Consider the following 23,135-nt stretch of genomic DNA (forward strand, 5'->3'; position numbering starts at 1 on the left):
TGCATGGCTAAACACTTATAAGGTCCCAAAGGCAAGACCTATTGGCTATGCCAATGCTTGTTTTCTTTGCCATTTGTCATGGCATGGGGGCATCACGCCCTCTTCTTGTTTGGCCCTCCCATAGAGCATAGACTAAGTACGTCCTCTTACACTGCTCTGTTTTGCGGAGATATATATTTATATATATATTTTTTTCTTTTTCAGGCACTCCATAGTAGTACTTGTGTGTTCGAGGCATGTGGGCTGCTGAATTCATATCTGTGCATAGATCGCCGCCTAGTGTTGGGTCCGGATGTTTGCACGTTGTTGTCCTGGAAGAGTCTTCGAAGTATCCTTGGATAGGTGACTCCTCCCCTGGACTACAGTGCGCATGGGCATCCTCTCCATCCTCAGATTGTTTTTTTCCGCCATTGGGTTCGGATGTGCTTATCTTGACTCAAGTTAGGAAAAACTCTTTTCAGGCCAAAAGGCCTCTAGTTCGCGTCGGTACTGTTCCCGATCGGTATCGATAGTATCTGTGTTAGTTTACTAACGTCCAAAACCAACTTTTTCGCATCTTACCCGCCCATCGACCCGACATCGACGATGGAATCGAGGACACCATTCAAGCGGTGTCCGGTATGCAATGCGAAATATCCCCACATCGACGTCCATCCGGTGTGCAATAAATGCCTTTCACCGGATCACGACGAATCTACATGCATGGCCTGTGCCCGATTTCGATCCAAGAAGACTCTACGGAATCGACGAGCGGCGAGACTCGAGGCGCAGCAAGCGGCACCGGCCCCAGCCGACATCTTCAATGCCGAGACCGAAGATATCGAAGAAGTGGAGAACCTACCCTCCAATCCCGTTTCCGAACATGACTCCGGATCGGAAGACGTCGACGAAACACTCTTTCGTAGAGATGAAGACGACACCGAGGTAGGAGACTACAATGAGGCCTTAGGGGCCGAAGAGAGTAGCTCCGGTGACGAGCAGGGCCTACCCGTTCAGACTGAGGAAAGCCCAGTGCAACAGTCTATGGCTCCGGTCGAGGGATCGCCTTCGGGCCTTACCCAAAACCTATCCCACAGTTCTTCGGCCCCGCCCTCGGGCCCGCCCTCGGACATTCAGCGGCAGCCATTAACGCCCAAAACGGCTGGTTTCCCTTCTTCGAAACCGAAACCAAAAGCTGTTTTGATTCAATTGAAACCGAAACCGAAAGTGGCGCTGGTCGGATCGAGGCCCTCCACACCTTCGACGCCAGCAAAACACGTCGGCACCGAGCGCACCAAACAAGACTTCGGTGCCGCACTTGAAGCGGCCGACGTCGGAGTCGGCGTACGGAAAAAGGCCTTCGGTGCCACCAAACCTGCTCAGCTCCCGGCACCGACGCAATCGACTCCGACCCCAAAGGTCAAACTGCCTGCTGCGCCTCGCACCGCTTCGACGGCAACACCAAAGCCACACTTATCGAAGACGTCGACGGCCATTCCCACCCCTCGACTCGATGACCCACCGGCGCCGAAAAAGTCCACGGCCGCCTCTACAGAACCGGTCGGCGCAAAAGAATCGAGGGCGCTCCAGATGCGACCCGTTGCTGAGCAAAGCGCCAAAAAGAAGACGGTCCTCCAGGACATGTCGGGCTCCGAGCCAATAAAAGCTCCAGCAGCCTCTTCGGCACCAGCCAACATTACCTTTGGCCTGCCACCATCCACGGCCCCAAAACTGTTCCAAATCAGGACACGGGTCACCCATACCACGATCACGCCTGCCGAACGCTCTGCAGAGACGTCTCCATCTCATCGACGCCGACACCGGCAGGATGATTATCCACAAAAGGAAAATAACTTCTGAGCCAGCTTTAGAATCCTTCCGGATCCCACTAAAAAGAAAGCTGCCTGTGGCTTCAGAACCAGTTCTTTACGAACCTTTCCACTCACCCTACCAGGATCCACAAACCTTCTCTCCCGCACACTCCGACACGGATGCGTTAGAGGACTACATGGGTGACCAAGTCCCCTACCCCGGAGACATGGACCCTGACGGCCAACAGGACCCTGATCAAGCTTGGGATGACCCTGTGGACCCAGGTGCACCTATGGATGCACAGGACCCGCAACTCTATGGAGCAAAAACATCTCCCACAGAGGACACTGCAGCGTTCAACGCTCTTATTGAACGTGCTGCGGCCAATCATGGAGTGCAACTTCACTCTGACACTGTCGAGGACGACTTTCTTATGGACACTTTCGCAACCTCAGAAAGAAATATAAAGACTCTGCCCATGTTAAAGGGGGTCCTCAAACCAGCGAAGGACATCTTCAAGGAACCCACCAGGGCAAGAGTGATAAACCCCAGGATCGACAAAAAATACAGATCAGCGCCTGGGGACCCTACTTACATTAGAGGCCAATTACCTCTGGATTCCATTGTCGTTGTGAATGCTCGCAAGAGGGCACACTCGCAAACAGGTGACGCTCCTCTCCCGGACAAAGAGTCCAAGGTGTTAGAGACCTCTGGCAAACGGGTTGCCGCCCAGGCAGCTAACATATGGCGCATCGCCAATACTCAAGCGCTCCTCGCTCGCTACGATAGAGCGCACTACGACACATTAGAGCAAATACTCCAACATCTCCCTGACCAATACAAAGAAGGTGCAGAGATCCTCATCAGGGAGGGACAGCTCCTCACAAACGTATCCATCAAGTGTGCGCTGGATGCCGCAGACACAGCTGCCAGGGCCATAAACACTAGCGTCATGTTGCGACGACATGCCTGGTTGCGAATCTCCGGATTCAAACCTGAGGTGCAAAATAACATACTCAACCAGCCGGTCAACCCCGACTATTTATTCGGGCCGGAGGTTGATGCCACCCTAGAGAAAATAAAAAAGGACACGGACACTGCAAAGTCCATGGGGGCTCTCCAGACTCAGTCCTTTCGGAGCGGCTCCTTTCGTCGCCCCGCAAATAGAGGAGCAGGTAGAGGACAGGGGTCACAGCAAACATACAACAAGGGCACTACACAAACCACCTACGATAAAAACACTCGGGGTGGATATCGTGGCTCCAGTACAAAGGGCAGAGGACGCGGCTACGGCAACACCAGGTCCTCCCCCAAGAACAAGCAGTGACGCCCTCTCCCTTCCTCCCGACCACATAACACCTGTCGGGGGAAGGCTACAAAGGTTCCTGTCCACGTGGAACTCCATCACCACAGACAGGTGGGTCAAAGATATTGTCAAATACGGTTACTGTCTAGAACTAACCTCCACTCCACCCACAATACCTCCAAAAAACCGTCCTATGTCCTCAGAGCACTTAACGCTCTTACAGCAGGAGGTGCAAAGTATGCTTCTAAAAGGCGCAATAGAGGTCGTACCCGTCCACGAGCAGGGTACGGGGGTGTACTCCCTGTACTTTTTAATACCGAAAAAGGACGGGTCACTCAGACCTATATTATACCTGAGACCCCTAAACCGATACATTCTTTCCGAGCATTTTCACATGCTCACTCTACAGCAAGTCCTCCTGCTGCTCAAGCAGGGAGACTTTCTGGCCACACTGGACCTCAAGGATGCGTATTTCCACATACCCATTCACCCCTCACACAAAAAATACCTCAGGTTCACTGTTCAAGGGCAGCACTACCAATTCAAAGTCCTTCCCTTCGGCGTGACAACAGCACCCAGGGTGTTTACAAAGTGCCTAGCTACTGTGGCGGCACATCTACGGAGGCAGCACATACACGTCTACCCTTACCTGGACGACTGGCTCGTTCAAGCGAAGTCAGCCCAGCAATGTGCCAGCCACATGTCCCGCACCATTCACCTCCTTCACAGTCTGGGGTTCTCAATAAATTACCCAAAATCCCATCTCCAGCCCGCACACGTACAACAGTACCTAGGTGCGACTATAGACACTCTGGCGGCCACAGCTCAGCCAAATTTAGTGAGAATCAACAGCATGCAAATGCTGATTTCCAAGTTCAAACCACAACACTCCCTTCCCGCGCGAGTGTTCATGCAGTTGATAGGCATGATGGCCTCCTGCGTCTTCATAGTCCCACACGCGAGACTACATATGCGCCCGCTTCAGGAGTGCTTAGCACGTCAGTGGAATCAGGCTCAAGGACAGTTGAAAGACCTAGTGTTGGTGAGCGGTCGGGCATACAACTCTCTGCATTGGTGGAATCCACAAAACCTTTGCAAGGGCCGACCGTTCCAAGAGCCTGTCCCACAGATAATACTGACGGCGGACGCGTCTCTCCAGGGATGGGGAGCTCATGTACTCCATTACACAGTGCAGGGACTATGGACACAACAACAAAAGAAGATGCACATCAACCTTCTAGAGCTGATGGCAATCTTCCTCGCTATGAAAGCATTCAAAGTACACTTGTGCAACAAAGTCGTGTTGATCCGGACGGACAACATGACTGCCATGTACTACATACAGAAGCAGGGAGGAACACACTCTCCACAGTTGTCTCATCTGGCTCAGAGCATGTGGAAGTGGGCCATTCAGAGGAACATGTTCCTCACGGCGGAACACCTCCCCGGCAAGGACAACCAGATGGCGGATCTGCTCAGCAGACACAGCCACCAGATGCACGAGTGGGAGTTACACCCATCAGTACTCCAACCGTACTTCCAGCAGTGGGGTCGTCCAGAGATAGACCTATTCGCGACAAGCGAAAACGCAAAATGCCAAAGCTTTGCCGCCAGGTTCCCACATCCGCAGTCGCAGGGCAATGCGATATGGATGAACTGGTCTGGCAGATTTGCGTACGCTTTTCCCCCAGCACCACTGATACCGCTGGTGGCACGCAAACTCAGACAACACTCACTAACACTCGTCCTGGTTGCTCCAACGTGGGCACGCCAGCCATGGTACACCACCTTTCTCGAACTTTCCGTGGTGCCACATCAAAGGCTGCGGATCAAACCCGCGCATTTGACGCAGAACCATGGAGAGATTCAGCACCCAGATCCGCAACAGCTGAACCTGGCAATCTGGCTCCTGAAGTCCTAGAGTTTGGCTACCTAAACCTGCCACCTGACTGTATGGACATCATTAAGGAGGCCAGGAGACCCACTACCAGAGCTTGCTATGCAGCCAAATGGAAGAGGTTCGTCATTTATTGCAATAATAATGACATTAACCCGCTAGACTCATCCATCCAAAACATTATTTGTTACCTATTACACCTATACCGATGCAATCTGGCGTACACCTCTATACGTGTCCATTTAACCGCAATATCAGCCTATCTACAAACCAGGCAGCACCTCTCTCTATTCAGAGTGCCTGCCATCAAAGCATTCTTGGAAGGACTCAAACGAGTCATTCCACCTAGTCACCCACCGGCTCCAATGTGGAACCTCAACTTGGTCCTCACACGCCTGATGGGTCCACCCTTTGAACCTCTACACTCATGTGAGATTCAATTCCTTACCTGGAAAGTAGCTTTCCTAGTAGCGATAACTTCTTTACGAAGAGTTAGTGAACTCCAGGCACTAACCGTCCAAGAGCCATTCATACAGGTTCACGCCAACAGGGTCGTACTACGTACCAACCCCAAATTCATGCCCAAGGTGGTATCGCAGTTCCACATGAATCAAACTATTGAACTGCCTGTTTTCTTTCAAAACCCACAAACTGTCGCAGAAAGGGCACTCCATACACTAGATGTAAAAAGGGCCCTCATGTATTATATCGACAGGACCAAACCCTTTAGGAAAACAAATCAACTTTTCGTTGCCTTAGCGTTACCTTTGTGGTGTGGGGCAATCTCCAAAGCAGGTATAGCCAGATGGATCGTTAAATGTATTCAAATTTGCTATCAAAAGGCTAAACGCACTTTAACGATTCCCCCACGAGCCCACTCAACACGTAAGTTAGGGGCCTCCATGGCTTTCCTAGGAAACATTCCTTTGCATGACATATGTAGAGCAGCCACCTGGTCCACTACACATACATTTACCAAACACTATTGTGTAGATGTGCAATCAAAACAGCAGGCAGCTGTAGGACAGGCTGTTCTCAAAACTCTTTTTCAGACCGCTGCAGCTGGCACGGGTAGCCGCCGCTAATAAGAGGGCACTGCTATATATTCTATGCACAGATATGAATTCAGCAGCCCACATGCCTCGAACTGAATATGCTACTTACCAGTATGCATCTGTTCTTGGCATGTAGGGCTGCTGACATTCATATCGCCCTCCCTCCTCCCCGGCGCCTGTAGCAGCTGCAGCTCTCAGAATTACTGTAAGCATGGTCATCACTTTCTGTATCTACTCCATCACTGCCACAATGGCGAAAAACAATCTTAGGATGGAGAGGATGCCCATGCGCACTGTAGTCCAGGGGAGGAGTCACCTATCCAAGGATACTTCGAAGACTCTTCCAGGACAACAACGTGCAAACATCCGGACCCAACACTAGGCGGCGATCTATGCACAGATATGAATGTCAGCAGCCCTACATGCCAAGAACAGATGCATACTGGTAAGTAGCATATTCATTTCTGGCCGTCTACCTTGTACACATACTCACTTACTACAAAAATGCATGCCCATGTACATAAACATTTGTTTAAAATGCATTTCTTAAAAAGTTGTTAAAACACGAACAGCGCTTGTGTATTTATTTTTTGCCGGATCCGATGCTATTGGAGTGCTCGCTTCATCGTCCATCTTGCCATAACGCAAATTCAAGCCAATGAGATTGGAGCGCTTTAAGTGCTCGTGTGGTAGTTTCTCCTGTGCAGCTCTGTGCTAGCCATTATGTTCATGTGGAACATTCCCTTCATCTGGTTTAGAATGTAGTGTGCTTAATCTTGTTGCTAAGTGCTTATAGTCAGTTGCAGTGGGCTGTCCTGTGGGTAGGACGTTGCTGTACCTGAAGCTTGAATAAAGAAGTTCATCTAAGTACCATCTTCCTCTGTACTTCACACTGGCGATGAGCGAAGAAGATTGAACCCAAGCAAGACCATCTCAAAGAAGACAAGAAGAATTCTCCTTGTGGTCATCAACAGCAAATGTCCTAACACGGCTAAGTGTTACTTCACTCAAGATACTGTGCGTTCTGTTTTCAGAGAAGACCGTATCTCCAAGCCGTGTCTCTGCACATCTGCCCTGCCCTGCTTTATCTTGTGGCCTGCATTCCCGTTTTCCGTTCACCATCAAACACTTTCCAGCGCAAAACGCACTTTTCAAGCAACTTTCATGCAGCGCGTTTTCGGTCTTCTAAACAACGTTCTTTAAAGATCAGCAAGATTACAATCTACTTTCAAGATTTACGCTGACTTAATCAGGTTTGTTCTTTCCAGCTTCAGAGCTCCCGCCTCTGTGTCAAAACTTGTGCATGTATGTACACTTTAAAAAACCGCTCCGTACCCATATATTTAAAACTTTGGGGCTTTTTACTTTGTCTAATAACTGCAAGCTCTCCTCAAAGCATTTTTCAAAAGTACTCTGTACCTGCTTGCGCAGAACGTCTGCTGGCCTCCTGCGAACGCCTCCATTCTTCATCACAGCAAAGGCCGGCGTCATCGCTCATTGCTTCGCAGGCCTAAGACGCATGACGTCCCGCGCATTCCAACGGAGTACAAACGCAACTCCTTGTTGCTGTGTGACCAACTCCGCCTTCGGAGTATCTTTGTTTCCCTAACAACGCGCTGACGCGCACAGCCATCCTGTTATCTTCCGTATTCCTATACGCACAGCGTTTGTTTTGATAACGTGCTAATGCGCCCAGCAAATCTCAACATTGCTTGGTTTTCCCTGCATTTTGTTTCGCGCTGATACGCTCAGCAACTCAATTCCAGTAAGCGTCGCTACGCTGATACGCACAGCATTTCTATTTACATTTGCGTTTCAGCTGTTTGAACCCTTGTCTCTGCTTGCTCTGATACGTCCAGCATACCCATTATTACTTGTTGCTTTTACCACGATGTTTAGTTTATCAAGCTGATGCGCACAGCTTACTTACTTGTCTATTACTCTCTAATGACTTCAAACCTTGTTTTCTACTTCTACAGTGTGCTGACTTAGTGTATTTTATGCGCTACTACTCTTAGCTTGAATTTTACACACGCTCAACAAACTAGAAGTCAAGTCAGATACTTCCATTACTTATTAGTGATACACATGTTCTTGCTTACTTATTTGTAATACTCTTTGTGATGCAAGCGTGACTGTTACACGCCAACTTTACAAACGTGACATCCTCTCCTACATCTGTGATTACAACATTAAGTTCTTTGTTGTAAAATGCAAAAGGTTACTCCTCAGTTCTTTCTCTTTAACTCTGGAGATCCAGTTCTGTGTTGGTCAAAATTGAAAAAGGTATTTCTTAATTATGCAAGGGTTTGCGGGGTATCTCTGAGCACAGAGAGAAAATCAGCATTGCTGTTACACTGTCTAGGTTCCGAAGGACAGGAGGTGTTTGAACACCTTCCTGATTTGAATGATAGTGAAGCAGATAGCCTTAATGAATTCGAGATTTGTCTTAAACTCGACAAGCACTACCTTCCAAAAGTTAGTACCATCCTTGAGTGGTACCATTTTGGAAAGAGTGCAGAAACCTGAAGAATCTGTTGAAGCTTATATTACCGCTCCGCGTAACTTGGGTGCCACCTGTAAATTTGATGGGTCCCTTGAAGAACGCATCCATGTTTAGTTTATGCTGCGATGCAGCATTGAGAAGATTAAGGATGAACTTTGGCAAAAGGATGATCCAAAGCTTGATGAAGTTGTGACTATTGCCAAGAGGATAGAACACTCCCTCGCTTGTGTTGAAGTCAGCAAAAAAGAAAATGGTGTCTTAGAAGAGAAGGTTCACGCCGTTACCAAAAATTCAACAAAGCCTGTTTGGAAACAACGTGAACCTACTCCTTTCTCTTCTAACTCCAAACTCAAGGGAAACACCAAGATGAAATGTTACCGATGTGACATGATTGGTCATCTCGCCAATGACAAGTCATGCCCTGCTCTCTCCTCTCAGTGTCACAATTGTGAAAAAGTTGCTCACTTAGCCAAAGCTTGTAAAGCGAAAAAGAATAAGTTGAGCAGACGGGTCAAGGAGGTTTCCCTTGAGAGTGGAAGCGACTCTGACGAACTCCACTGTGGGGAGTTTATAACACTGAATGGTCAAAATAAGTGTAAAGGGCCTGTGGATGAGGTCCTGGTGAATGATTGCAACATTAGAATGCTCTTTGACTTGGGGGGCAAACATCTCACTCACCCACAAAGACTTCTTCGACTTGAAGCTACATGGGAGAGTAAAGGTTCACAAACCAGGCATTAAGCCCCTGGCTTATGGTGGCCAACCCATAACATTGTTTGGCTATTTCATAGGCTATATTGAATATAAAGGGAGACTAGCTGCAGGGAAAATATATGTATCATGCAGAGGTGACTGCATAATCAGCTGGTTTCACCAGGCCGATCTAGGTGTCATTAGTTCCTGGTGGTGATCCCTGCATTACTCTGAGACATCTCTCCACATTTGGTCCCTTTGAATGTTTCGTGTGAAATTAATTCTGATGTTTCTTCAACTGTGGCTGACCCAAGCTGTACTTTAAGCACTGAATTTACGGAAGTCTTCAGTGAGAGGTTGGGTTGTCTCTCAGATTACACTCACAAGATCACGCTAAAATCTGATACCATTCCAGTGACATGTAAGGTGCGCAGTGTACCTCTGGCCATGAGGGAGTCTGTGCGCTGAACTGGAGAAGCTGAAGAAAGAGGGTATCATTGTTGAGACGGAGGCTAGTGAGTGGTTGGCCCCTGTAGCTTTTGCATGCAAGGCCTCTAGTGAGGTACGCTTGTGTGTGGACCTACTTGCTTTCAACCGTGCGGTCGTTGCTGACGGGTACCTTCTTCCAAACATCACGGAAATGTTAGCTCAATTAAGTAGTGCACGCATCTTCTCCACTCTAGACCTCAGGGCGGCCTATCATCCGGTTAGAATTGATGTTGAGTCCAAGGACCTGACAGCCTTCATAACCCCTTTTGGAACCTACAAGTTCACTCACCTTCCCTTTGGCTTGATCTCTGCAGCCTCTGTGCTCCAGAGAGCCATGGAAGATGTGTTGAACGGCGTGGAAGGAGTTAAGAATATACCAAGACGATGTCTTGATCCATGGCTCGTCTCAACTGGATTATGATGGATGTGAAGCTGAGGGCTGTACTCGAGTGATTCCGTGATAGAGGTTTGACTCTGCGTGAGAACAAATGCAGGTTCAATCTTCCTGAAATTGACTACCTGGGACACTTCTTGACTGGGTGTGGAGTTAGCCCTAGGGACCGCCTTGTGAGGACCATTGAAGAGCTTCCCGGCCCGCAATCCAGAGATGAGTTAGTCACCTTCTTAGGGATGGCGGAGTACTATAATACATTTGTTCCACGGTTCGCTTGCTGCACCTTCACGTTGAGATCTCTCTTAAAGAAGGGTGTGAAGTTCTCTTGGTCTCCCCAGTGGCAGCTGGAATTTGAGGATGTCAAGAAGGCTCTTAGTTCAGCTCCCTCTCTTCAGAGCTTCGACACTTTTTCGAGCTCTATTTTGATCACTGATGCCAGTTCTAAGGGTTTGGGCGCTGTCCTTAAGCAAGCAAGAGACGGCAAAGAAGAGACCATCATGTTTCTCATAAGGGCTCTGGTAGGTCCAGAACTCCAGTATTCCGTGATTGAAAAGGTAGCACTGTGCATCTTGTGGGCCATCAAGAAACATAAAAAATTTCTCTTGGGTAGCTCATTTGTTGTTCATTCAGACCATAAACCTTAAAGGACGTCTTTTGTAAAAAGGCCCTAGACGCTGTCTCCTCTAGAATATGTAAATGGGTAATCGCCCTGCAAGATTTCGACTTTGTTGTAAAATACATTCCTGGGCTTGATAACAAGGTTGCTGACTGTCTCTCTCGCTTAGTGCCCAGTGTGGGGAAAGCCCCGCTTGACCACGAAGATTCTTGGGAAATTGATGACTTCAAGCTGTGTGAGATTGTTGGTGTCGTTTCTGAGACAGAATGGAGAGATGCCATGAGGAGTGATGTTGACATGCTTGAAGCCTGCAGGTTGGTGTCCAAAGGTTGGATGGGCATCAAGGCCTTGAGTGAAGGCATCTGGAAGTTCTGGAATGTGCGGAGTGAACTTTCGGTGGGAAGAGACTTACTTTGGAGGGGCACACGACTTGTCCCTCCATCACCTCTTGGTGAGAAAATTGTACACCAGGCTCACCAGGGACACCAGGGCATCTCCAAAACAAAGGAGAGGGTTCGCCTGCACTTCTGGTTGCCGGGCATTGACATTCTTGTGGTGTTGGCAACATGTCGCCTTGTACTTATTCACAGCTCACCAGTTACATTTTACAATGACACATTCATTTTTGTTGCTGATCCTGCTCCAATTACGTTGTTTTCCCCCTGTCATTGCTCTTGCCCATCTCCCCGTCCCCTCCTGTTTTCCTGCTTGACCCTCCCCCCACTACCTCCCTTTTTACTGCTGCTTTTTTATTGCATGAGCCAATGGTATTGGAGCACTTGTTCAGTCCTCCATCTTGCTAACACTAGCCAATGGTGTTGGAGCGCTTTAAGTGCTCACCAGTTACATGACACAATGACACGTTCATTGTCGTAGGTGGGGTAAGCGTAAGTTATTTGGCCAGAATCGCAGATGGTTCAGCCGACCCTGCGATTCGAACCTGGTTCCCCAGTTCCACTGTCAGCAGCGCTGGCCATTACGCCACATTCTTGCTTCACTTCAAAGCTCCTCAACTGTTTCTCACGATCACTTCCACATTTGTTCAGTAAGACCCTGTCAACAACGCACAAGCATTGGCAAAGCCTATAGATCTCAGCAAGGCCCAAGCTGTTGGCCTTGTCAATTTGAATGTCTTTTAGCCGCGTTGTCTAGCAGCATGGCTGAAAGTCACTATTAAAATCCCTATGATGCGGCCAGCGTGGGCCACGTCATAGCGCTTTTTTGCTAGGAGGGGCGGAACAAAAAACTGAACTTGGGGGGCGGAGGGGTGGGGGCAGACACACTCTGGCTGCTCAACATCCTGTGATTCTGGGCTTTCAGTAACTTTCCTTCATGCTGAACAGCAGATGTGCTGCTAGACAGCATGGCTAAAAAACATTCACATTGACAAGGAGTTAGAAGGTGGTTCTGACACTATGGGCCACCCAGATTTTTCGCTTTTGAGCACCTATTTGTGGAGCTTTTAATGTGGGGGAGCCTCACAAGTTGGAACCCGCCCACAGTGAACTCAGGATGTAAGAGACTGCATGGGGATTTTACTGGTGTCCCCCTGGCTTGACCAGGCCACTGCGCAGCAGCTGGAGTAAGGGACACCAGGCTGGTTACATGCAGACACGTGTACATGCGTGTGCACACGTGTAGGGGCTGCGCAGGGGAGACTCCTAGCGTGTGCAGTCCAGGAGCAGCTACAAGGTGAAGGGTGTGGCAGAACTTGTGCAGAATTGTGTGGTGACATGGAATAGGCTTTATACACTGGGAAGGAACATGCCAGGTAAAGTCAATGTGTTTTACTGCTTTTCACTTCATTATTCCCCTATGGGGATGTGGAGCTCATGTGCTAGAATAACTTTCATAAGGACTACAGATTCCAGACACGCACTAAAGTCCACTGTAGCGGATGTGAAAAGGAGTATTCTGCAGAGTCCAAAGTCATATTTGTACTGCTTTTGGGTCATCCAGAAATGTCACATTTCTCCGAGTAAGTCATAACCAGGGCCAGGCTGAAGACTGACCTCAGCTGGATGGATTGATAACCTGTCTTCCACAAGTTAAGGCCTCCTCTCCACGAAGAGAAGATGGGTGGGGCTACAGGCTCATCAATCAGCAGCTATCACTGGGTGCTAGGCACCAGGCTGCACCAAGGAGGGAAGGCAGCGAGGGGGGGAACGGTTTTTTTCAGAGACCATGTGGCAAGAGACCCTGGACGACGCTATCTTGAACAAACCCAGAGGCTGGACAAGGAGGAAGCAGGGGCAGGGAAGTGATGTCGCTGTTTGATAGGACCAACAGAGACTTCCTGCCAGCCCCCTACTCAACTATTAAAAAGTGCTTGCACAGGAAGAGAAGCTCTCTCTGGGTTGTAGTCTGCTGAAGCAGAAGGTGCTGGATCCTGGCAATGGACAGTTGGAAGGAGTAACCCCCTGACTACCCCCAGGGCCCTAACAGCGCCAAAAGAACAGCCCAGGACCAGTGCGCAGAAGTAGGGGCCTCTATGCAGGGACAAGAGAGGCCAAGGAGGAGAACCAGGCGAAAGGCTGGTGCAGGGAGCCAGTGAAGACTGCTCCCTGCTGAACCCCCCCTCTCAGAGACCCAGAGGGCGAAGCAGAGTGTTCCTCCGGAGGAATAGGCTCCGTGTAGTGTCAGCGGTTTATACATACGCTGACTTGAGCATTTGGTGGGATACAATCCGTGGACCTTCGGGCTCGTATGGTGGATGCCAATTTTTACAATTTGGAATGACCATTTGGAACGAATTTTGATTTAGAACATTGATGAAATTGGAATAAATTGTAAGAAAATCTGTGGACCTTCGGGCTTGATTATGGGACTTAACTTTTTCGAACTCGATTAGTTGTTTGGAAGGAACCTTGCTTTGGAATATTGATAAGAATTTGGAGATAAACTGTTTGATACTACTTTGAAGCCCTGAGGAAGTCGTCTGGTTTACAACCCATATGCGACGAAACGCGTTGGTGTAAGGGAGTGGAAGAATTTGAACAATTAAGACTGGACAAGCTCAAAAACACAAACTCTTTTTGGGCTGCCCTCCAACGATTGAGCGGTGTGGGGACTCCGGGTGGGACCAGGGCTCCCCGAGGTCAAGAGGAGGACCCAGAGGCCCGGGTGGGACCAGGCCCCTGACTAGAGGCAGAAGTGGCTGGGGGTGGGCTCCCCGAGCCGCTGTTCCTTACCTGGGGGTCCTGGTGAGACCGGGCCCCCCCACCGAGGCCCAGGAAGGCGGCGAAGCGCGAGCCGCTCATCTATTCATAAAAAGGAGCTGAAGCGCCCCATAATGCCTTGCAAGGCATGGGGAATTCATAGTTTTGGTGCCCGATGGCCCCCCCAGAGGAGAGGAGTCACCATCAATTATGAAAAGGTGCTGGGGGGAGCTGCTGGAGAAGCCCAGTGTTTCCGCCCACCCCCCAGCACGAAGAGACGTCCCTCCCAAAGTTTCCTGGGGATTGGAAAGGAATAACCCCTCAAGGGCTCAGCCAGCATTAAACACCTTCTGGGCTGGAACATTTGTTCTACAGCTGAGGGTGTATAGAGAAGTGCATCAGGGGGTGAAGGGCTGAGTTGGGGATGTCTGATGAAGGGCATCCCCTGGAGGTGAAGAGGTGTAACTACACCGAAATGCATTTACTTATGGTTATTTCTTTTAGAGGGACTGAAGTTCACGTGTTTAATATGAAGTACATGATAGTGACGTCATAAGCAAAGTGGGATTATGTTGCCAGACATTCCTGCTAAGGTGTCTGGCTGTGTATGCGTTATCCTGTGATTTAATCTGTGATGCCTTTAGGGGCTGTAATTGCAATGCATTCTAATGATACCCAAATGTGTACTATCATTCTAAAGGGATGCTTAAACATGTATTCTTGCTGCTGCGCTTAGGTGAAGAACCCAGACTGCTAGCACTTAAGATGTAGAGGTGTATACTTCATGGTCAGTAGGAAATGCTCAGTCAGGGTTGCGCCACCAAGGCAGTGTTACCTATTTTAAATGCTTGTTTAGATACTGGGGGGGTCGCCACTGGGATGGTGCCAGTACGCTGGGCCCTCGCTCCAGGTTATGTTCAGCTAATTGCATAGGGGGCAAGATGATGTGCACACATGGGAGTGGTGGTACTAGACCCCACCCCCCTGCGGGATGGGTGGAGATGTTATGCAAGGTCACAAAGTAATTCCAACAGCTTATGTATATTTGTAAATTGGTGTAAGTATCGAGTAGTGTGTGTGCTTTATAAAAGTAAGTACATTTATTAAACAAAGTGCAGACTGGACAATCAATTATTGAGTGTTATGTTTGCATATCTGCAAATGGCGATTACTAGCCCACACCACCTCCCTTGAGTAAGCCTCCTACTGCTCTGCAACGTTACCCTCAGAGTCAGGCGCTACAATTGGGTGTTTGGTTCCCAGTGAAGGGCAAAGGTAGTCATGTTATTTGTGCAGGCCTCACAGATGCTGCCTCGTTTTCCAACACAAGGCCAATAGCTCAGGCATTGCCAAGACCCATCGGCTTTGCCAATGCATGTTCTTGTATGCATTTGGTCTGTTTTACCTGGAAGCCTCGTAGATTACTCTATATATCATAAGCACAGGCTAAGGCAGTATGGATTTTATAGTTCTCTGGCCTCGTGTGTGGTAAGAAAGCATGACCTTGAACACCAGTTACAACACTTAGTGCAGACACTCCTCCCTTGTCAAACTACTGTATGGTGATTGAACAGGCTAATACACACATGTATGTGTTGATGGACAAACTGTTCACGGACACACTTATCTAGCTAGTCCACCTCGTAGGTGGTGCCAGTCTGGGACAGAAGCATGCTCCAATCAACCACAGAGCACAGGCTGGGGCCTGCCACAGTGGTGTTGAAATGGGCCAGAAGATAGGCCCAGGTACCAAATTAAAAGTTGCCCTCCATTAGTGAAGCTTAAAAAGTGGCCCATGTTTACAAATGGGGCAGTTTTAAACTGGTAGACACCCTCTATTGGTGTTTTGCAAGTTAAGGAAGATTTGATGCAATGTGTGTTTCAATATCTGGGCAATCAATAAAAAAACGGCCCAACAAAATAAAACAGGCTCACAAACAGCCAGAAATCATGCCCACACACTAACCTGTCAGAGAAGCCTATTCAGCTCTGCCTGATTGCCCTGTAGGCCAGTCCTACCCTGTGCCACCCACTCTGTGGCAGCTTTAGTAGCTCTCTGGGCAGCCTGTGTCAGTTGCTGCTACAGATCCAAACAGCGTGCCACTTATAGGGGTGTTTTCTCAAAACCAAACACGGCTAAATCTCTGTAAAGCTCAACTGGTCTGCAAACCTAGTTTAACAGAGTATGGTAATTACAGCCCATCTAGTTTGATGAGTGAGGTTGTGATATAAAATGCACACATTTTCGGAAACGTACATATGCTCCTTAAAAGACGTGGGTGCAAGCATCTATTGGATAAAAGATATGGGTCCCCATAGTACGTACAATTACATGAGCTTCTCTTTTCATGCACACTAAGGAGCGTAGGAAAGGAGGGCTGTGTAGGGAGGCTAGTGTCTGTGACATAAGTTAGGGAGAGACAGTAAATGTTGAGGCTTAATTGACTGAACATTGTTCTATTAAAAATATTAGGGCTAAAAGATGGCTATGTGGCACTAAAAGTAAAGATGGCTGGTGAAATGGTACACCCAGAACCCTGTGAGAAAGTCTCTTCTGAATTACAAACCTCTTCTAAACTTGTGCAAGATGCCATTGTGGCACAATGTAGATGTAAATTAATGTAGGGTCTCTGTCGATTCTAAGGAGAGGAGGGTGACACCAATCATTGTTCTGTGAATAAATTCAAGGCAAGTTTTGTTTGCACCGCTTAATGACCCATATTTCTTTAAGACCAACCCTCTGAAGACTTGAGGTCCGTTACTAGATTACTAACTTTTAAGTAGATGGGGTGTAGGCCTTTGGAGGAGTGGCTGTTAACCTATTTATGCCTTTGTCATTCGCAGGACGAGTCACGCATCAAGGGGACGGTCATGGATGTGAAGCCAGTGGACCACAAGGAGCATGCCAAGAGGCTGATCATGAACATAAGGAAAATGGCCTGAGAAAGTTGATTGTGCTGCTGATTCTGCACAGAAGAACCTCGAGGCCCCTTCATCGCCTATGCCTCTAGAAGAGGTGCCGGATCTACAGCGCTTCACTGTGCGCCGCGACAGTGCGCTTAAATAGACTCAGTAATCGGACTGCTTTACACTTTCAGAGATGGCCTATCTTCTGGCTCAGCAACATCTCTTCTGATCCCTTTGTATTTTCTAGCCCTCGGGAGGATCCTTTTGTGGCTGTCCACCTGCCTGTATTTTGTTTTCCATATTCAGTGATGTGCCTGTGGGTTCCCTGCAATCTCCTTAGACACCCTGTGGGATCACGCCCTCAGTCACGTGCCCGGGAGTGCTCTCTTTGCAGGGCTCTACTACCGAGGGGAGCTCAGCTCTGCTACAACGGGGAGAGATTGATGTAGGTGTTACTGTTTGCACCTAGCTGATCTTTTCTGTCATCCGCATCTTGGAGCTTGAGGGGTCGGGGCATGCATCATGGAGGTAACAGTTTTTTTCCCAGCTAATACCCCAACAATATACATCTTTTTAGGTTTTAGGTGTACTTGGCTGACAGTCACTCTTCAATTGGGATGCACGTTATCTGCACCCTGGCGTCAATGCTGGTTTGATGGGGCATGGTGGAGCAGATATTGTGCCCTGCGTGGTCAGGGGATTGTGTTCACGGCAGTATGGGCACCTTAGCCTGCCACAGTCCATCGCTGTCATGCACTGGAATAGAAACTGCCTGGAACGGACGTACCTTCTAACCCCCATCTCCATTCAACACCCTGGGTTACACCGTGTCCTAATGTGTCAGATGGAGCGAGGTGGAATTTCCGCTCTACCTGAGGGGCTAATCGGCTGGTGGAAGGTGAAGGCGCCGGCCCCGTGCTTGGGATTGCTGACGTGTGGTGTCATCTTTCCTCTCTCTGCTTCCTTGTTCCAGGGTGTACGTGGCTGCTGGTTAGTGCTCCGAACAGCAGCGTGGCAGAAATGTTAATCAGACACATATCTCCTATCAGGACGAGCCTCCCTTCAGGGTTTAATACACAGTCGGATGACGCTGATGTTAATCAAAATTGTCTCTTCTGAGGAGTGCTGATAAGCATTGACTCGCTGCCCCCAGGGAGATTTGCAGAACTACAAAGCTTTGCTGCAGTTTTCATTTAAATTAATATTGCTCTTTTTTGGGAGGGGGTGTCGGGTAATTGCTGAAGTTTGCTGCCTGTACATTTTCTTCTGTTCTGCTTCTTTTGTTGTGCCTATTTGTGTTGCTTTTTCTTTTGTACCGAGGTTGACTGACAGCTCACGGGGGTTGAGGGCGCAGGGGGGCGGCTGAGAATAAAACCTTTTTATTTTTAGTGCTGGATTTAAATAAACAGTGTCTAGTTTTGCGTAATCTGCCGGCTCCTTTTCTCCTTTATGGGCATGAAGCCTGCCTAAGTGGTGGAGCCGTATTAATTGCTGTTCATGTGAAGTGCTGGGCGGAGGGGGCGTCCTTCTTGCAGGCTCTCTGCGTCCACAGCTCTTGTTCGCCGTGCGTGGCCTGCGAATGCAGACGATGATCCAGCGCTTGGGAAATGCCTATTGACGTTTACACAGCGCTCCAAAATCAACCAGCCTTTGAGATTTGTACAGACAACAAAGAAGATGCCGAAAACAGTAATTACGTTCCTGAACTTCTCAGGCGTGCGAGAATGGAGCCCGGTGTGCTCCTAATCACGTTAATGATACGTCTGCCGGGCTCTGTTTTCCCTGCACAGCGCTCTCGATTTCGGTCTGTGTTGTCAGCCACCGAAGAGAACTCCGGCGCATCCTTCCTCACGTGGCGCCAGTTCTCTTACCACTGTATACCGCCTACCAGCCACACACTTTCCTCGCTTGGCGCTATTTCTATTAGCGTTGTAAAGCGCCATCCTTGGCTCCATACAAGCACTCGGCCGTGTCCTTCTCCCCTTTGGTGCTGTTTGTCGTGAGATCCGCTCAGTGCACCTCTACTAGGCTTTTGCTGGTACGTTGTGCATTCTGCACTCTGTTTGCCAAGATTATATTGTATACCACACGGTCCTCCGTTACGCCCTAACTCTGCACTACCTAGGATTCTGGCTCAGTTTTGTGCCAAGAAAACGCCCTGTACTGCTATTTTTATTGTATAATTTAGTTAAATTATACTGGGCCCACGGGAGTGTCCTTCCCATGCGTGCTTACCTTTCCTTTTCTGTTGTGCAGCCAGCCACAGTGAGCTGTAACTGGACATTTGCTCACATACATTTGACTCGTACTCCTCGATTTCTTAATTTAATATGTACCACAAAGGCTTAGCCAGGCTCGCCCTTGCTTCATGGCTCCGCTCAGTGCTCTTCCTGGCTTAATGCACCCAGAAAGTGTTTTAATAGGGTCCCCCCATTCGTGTCCTATCTCTTATTTTGGGCCAGAAGGAAACCCTCTCAAATTGGGAAAGCAAATAGTTATCACCCTGAGAGTCAACGACGACTAAAATGAAAATCTGTCTTTACTGCACACCACCGATGTGCGCTGTATGGGATTCTTTCCCCTCCCTCACTGTTTTGGCGTACAGTCGTTCTGTACTGTTTACCAACTGGTTACCAGTGTAATTCTTTCCCCATCTATTTCTGTTTATTTTGTACCATGTGCAGGGCTTGAACTGTACTCCCAGTTGCATCCTTTCCATGCTAAATGTCCCCTGCATGGTGTTCAAAAGTGTGTTTTCTGCCCCTGAGGGACAGTCTGTGTTTTTCTGGTATCCTGGGTTTTGATTTTTTTACACTAATCTAGGCCTGTCCCTTGACAAGATAACTTAAGCGCACAATCACTTGTGCGTTTCTGGCACTAAGGAAGAAAGGCATCAAACCAGCCCAAATGAAGAAAAGGAACTCTAGGAAGAGACTGACCAAAAAGCTACATTTTTAAAGGACTAAACCTTGGTAGAGAATGCAGATTCTCCAGATTGATTAATAGGGGAATCAAGTTTATTTAGACTAACATGCATGGAATCCTTTCAATGCTGCCTCATGCAGCACTTCAATGCTTAACCATAACAATATGAAAGACCTTGAACGTTAGTCGGCACCTGTATAACCCTTCCCCCCCCCCCCCCCCCCCCCAACATTCCCCTTCCCCCCACATTCCATCTTTCCCCCTTTTGGTTCTGCTCTAAGGCTGCTTTATTTTTGAGTTTTCTCCAAATCCAACTAAACCTCCTATTCAATTGCCATAAACTAACTCTCTCGGCCAATTTGTCCTTCATTGAATCATAGGCCATCCTAAATGGAAAGAAATCTCATCATAATTAGATACAAAGCCTTTGCTACTCAATGTATCCCTTACAGAGTGAAGTGAAAATTTCTAACTGTACCCAGACTTTTTCCATGTTCAAATTCCCCCATATTAGCACAGTAACTGAGGTAACGGATCTGCGAGGCCTCACGTGAGATAAAAGCAACCATGCTACCCCATCAGCTCTGAATTCCAGCAGTCTTCTCTTATACTCCCTAAAACAACACTCCACACTCACATTACATTTTGCCTCAAATCTAGGATAGAAAATACTTGAAATCACAGATTTTGTTCATCATGAAACTACAACTATAACCTCCTCCCCTTCAGAAGAGTAGAACCTTTCGTCTAACTAATGCACAAACATCTAAAACCCTCATAAAGGAGATAAGACACAGCAAAGATGTCTATTTACAACTGCACCGATGCAAACTTAATAGTGCATTACCTGGCCAGTTTTCAGTCAAAGTGAGAACCATATCAACACAATAAACAGAGCTATACTTTGCCTTGGGAGGTCTATGAAGTTTAATGTGACTTCATCGGTCTACAATTTAACATATCCCGTCCAGTTTGACTTACCATTCGCCAACTTATGACCCACGGCAACCGCAGATCTATTACATTTAATAGGCGTATAGCTTAAACCTTTACCAGATAGCACAGTTAAGAAATTTGCCAACATTACTGCAAACCCCTCCAAGGAATCAAAATCCTTTTTTATGCACCTAGGTTCCAAACGCTTTCAATCACCTTTTTTATTGTGTCGTCGTACCTGGAGCCCAAGAGAGACTGAATCCTCCTCAGAGGCTATTGAACTCTCCTGAATAACTAATACTCTCCAAGGAAGAATGTTCACAGTTCTCAACGCTTCTAGATGATGCTCTTCTGCTCCTGGTCTTACCAACATTCCTCTATAAACAGAAATTAATCAACACTTTTCTACTGCCATCACCAAAACCCCTATACCCCAAGGTTGAATCCACCAAAATGGGGTTATTAACTGATGCTTATGCTTCCTCACTTGAAACAGAATCCTCTCATTATTCCAAAAGGAGGAAATGTATAGGCCTTCAATTTGTGTTCCACCTTTTCAAGAATGCATCCATTGCCCGAGCATCTTAGTGCGGACTCCAACTGAAATAGCATTCCATTTGTGCAATTGTTATGCATTCCAAAGACCCTACATACAATAAATCTCTAGAAAATCCTCTTGGTCCAGTCACCTGTCTCTGTAGTCCCTTCGGTACCTTGAATTCCAGCACGTTACCTGATTTAGTCGTACTGGCAGACACTCAGCCTTCACTACCAGCTGGTGTTCCTTACAAAAATCCCCAAACTCCATTGCCAAATCCAAAAGACCCTTCAATTTGCTTCCCCCTAACGTTTTTGTATAGCGTACCACTGACACATTGTCCATCTTCAGAATAACTGAGCATCCCTTCGAAACATCTTTGAAACTCTTCAAAGCAAAAAGCCATCTCTGAAAATTGTGTGTAAGCCTTTCTCAATTTCTGCCCAACAGCCCCCAGTTTCGAGTAGGTTAGACCGAGCACCCCCAAACTCCCCCCACAACCTGAAACTCCTCTAATTCCAAAACAACGTATGGGTTTAAACCAAAAGTAGCCTGGCCGTTAAATGCGGTCAGGTTGTGCTACTTCTTCCTGGCCTCTTCTGCTTGTTCCACCTGATCTCTGTACCAAAGACCTTTTTGTGAAGCAGAAGTCTTTAGACGCTGAAGTGCTTTGGTATGAAGTGGTCCTTAAAAAAACACCTGAAATGAGGACGTTAGACTAGTCACCCCCTACTAACATTCTCATGGACACTGACTTTTCAAAACCAGCTTGATCTCCAACTTTATCCTCTTCACTTTCTGAGGAAACGTTCAACACTGCAACCTTCGTACCTTCCTGAAAATCCAGGGATTCTAAAACTTTGTCGGGGATAAAAATAGATTTTCCCAACTCTCTGAAAAGGGCAGCTCCAAACTCCATGAATTCACCAACTCAACACGATCCTGATCCATGAATAGGAAACTGTTTAAATCAGTGGTTCCTAACCTTTTGACCTCTCTGGATCCTCCCCCCCGCCCCCTCCTCGCCCAATCATCTTAATCATTACTGGAATCCAGGGATCCCCCATGGAGTTGTTAATGGAATCCGGGGACCGCCCCATGGAGTTGGTATTGAAATCCGGGGACCCCCACTGAGAAATTATTGGAATTCAGGGACCCAGTCTTAAGCGATTTTAATGATTTGAACTGCTAAGCTATATTTAAAAATACGGAAACACATTCATCCAACAAATACACAAATGATGTATTTTATTTAATTCAATAATATTAAAGAACAATGTTTTCTTTGGGAAGTTTTTAGCCTTGCTAAACTCAACTGAGGCTACACATAATCCATATTCTATTTGGTTTGATGCACTTGCACTTCTCTGACAAATCAATCTCGGGATATCAACTTAAGTTTTAAGCTCCAATTTCAAATTCCTGATACAAAATCAACGGGGTTCGCCCATATCACCCTCCTATACCTACGCAATGTCCAATTTCAAATTCCTTCACATTTACCGAACTTTTTAAAATGTTAAAATGTATATTTTGCTTCTTTGTTTTCTTTATTAATCTATTGATAGTATTTCATTTTCTAAGTGCTCACTGAACCCCTAAGTTTGCGTTGTGGGCCCCCAGTGGTCCCTGGAACACTGGTTAAGGACCACTGGTCTAAATAGATTATCATCCTCACCCCTCTCTCGCTACAAAAATGACAACTTGCTACACTGCAGTATTTTAGTGAAACGCCAAGGTGCCAGGCTCAGACCAAAGGGTCTGAATCTGAAAGACATTCCTTCCAATGAAACTGGAGATAACATTGGCTTTCTTCACCTTTATTTGGGAAGAACCAGAATGAGTCTTTATACTCACCTTGCAGTCTAGCCATTTGCTGGCCTCTTCCTCTGGACTGCCTTCCTCTTTACCTCATTCTCTGGGG

The 23,135-nt window shown here is 47.6% G+C and overlaps 1 protein-coding gene across 1 annotated transcript in view; it reads left to right on the forward strand.

Annotated features, from left to right (window-relative positions):
* Positions 1-18,238, forward strand: part of RPA1 (replication protein A1) — a 258,365-nt gene extending 240,127 nt beyond the window's left edge. Inside the window, exon 17 of the mRNA XM_085649076.1 lies at positions 16,750-18,238. Within this exon, the coding sequence (XP_085505202.1) occupies positions 16,750-16,848 (99 nt within the window). The 3' untranslated portion in view covers positions 16,849-18,238. The remainder of the gene's footprint in view (positions 1-16,749) is intronic.
* Positions 18,239-23,135: the final 4,897 nt, after the last annotated feature.

This window comes from Triturus cristatus, chromosome 3_2, assembly GCF_964204655.1.
Source record: "Triturus cristatus chromosome 3_2, aTriCri1.1, whole genome shotgun sequence".
In the NCBI taxonomy this organism is placed as follows: Eukaryota; Metazoa; Chordata; class Amphibia; order Caudata; family Salamandridae; genus Triturus; species Triturus cristatus.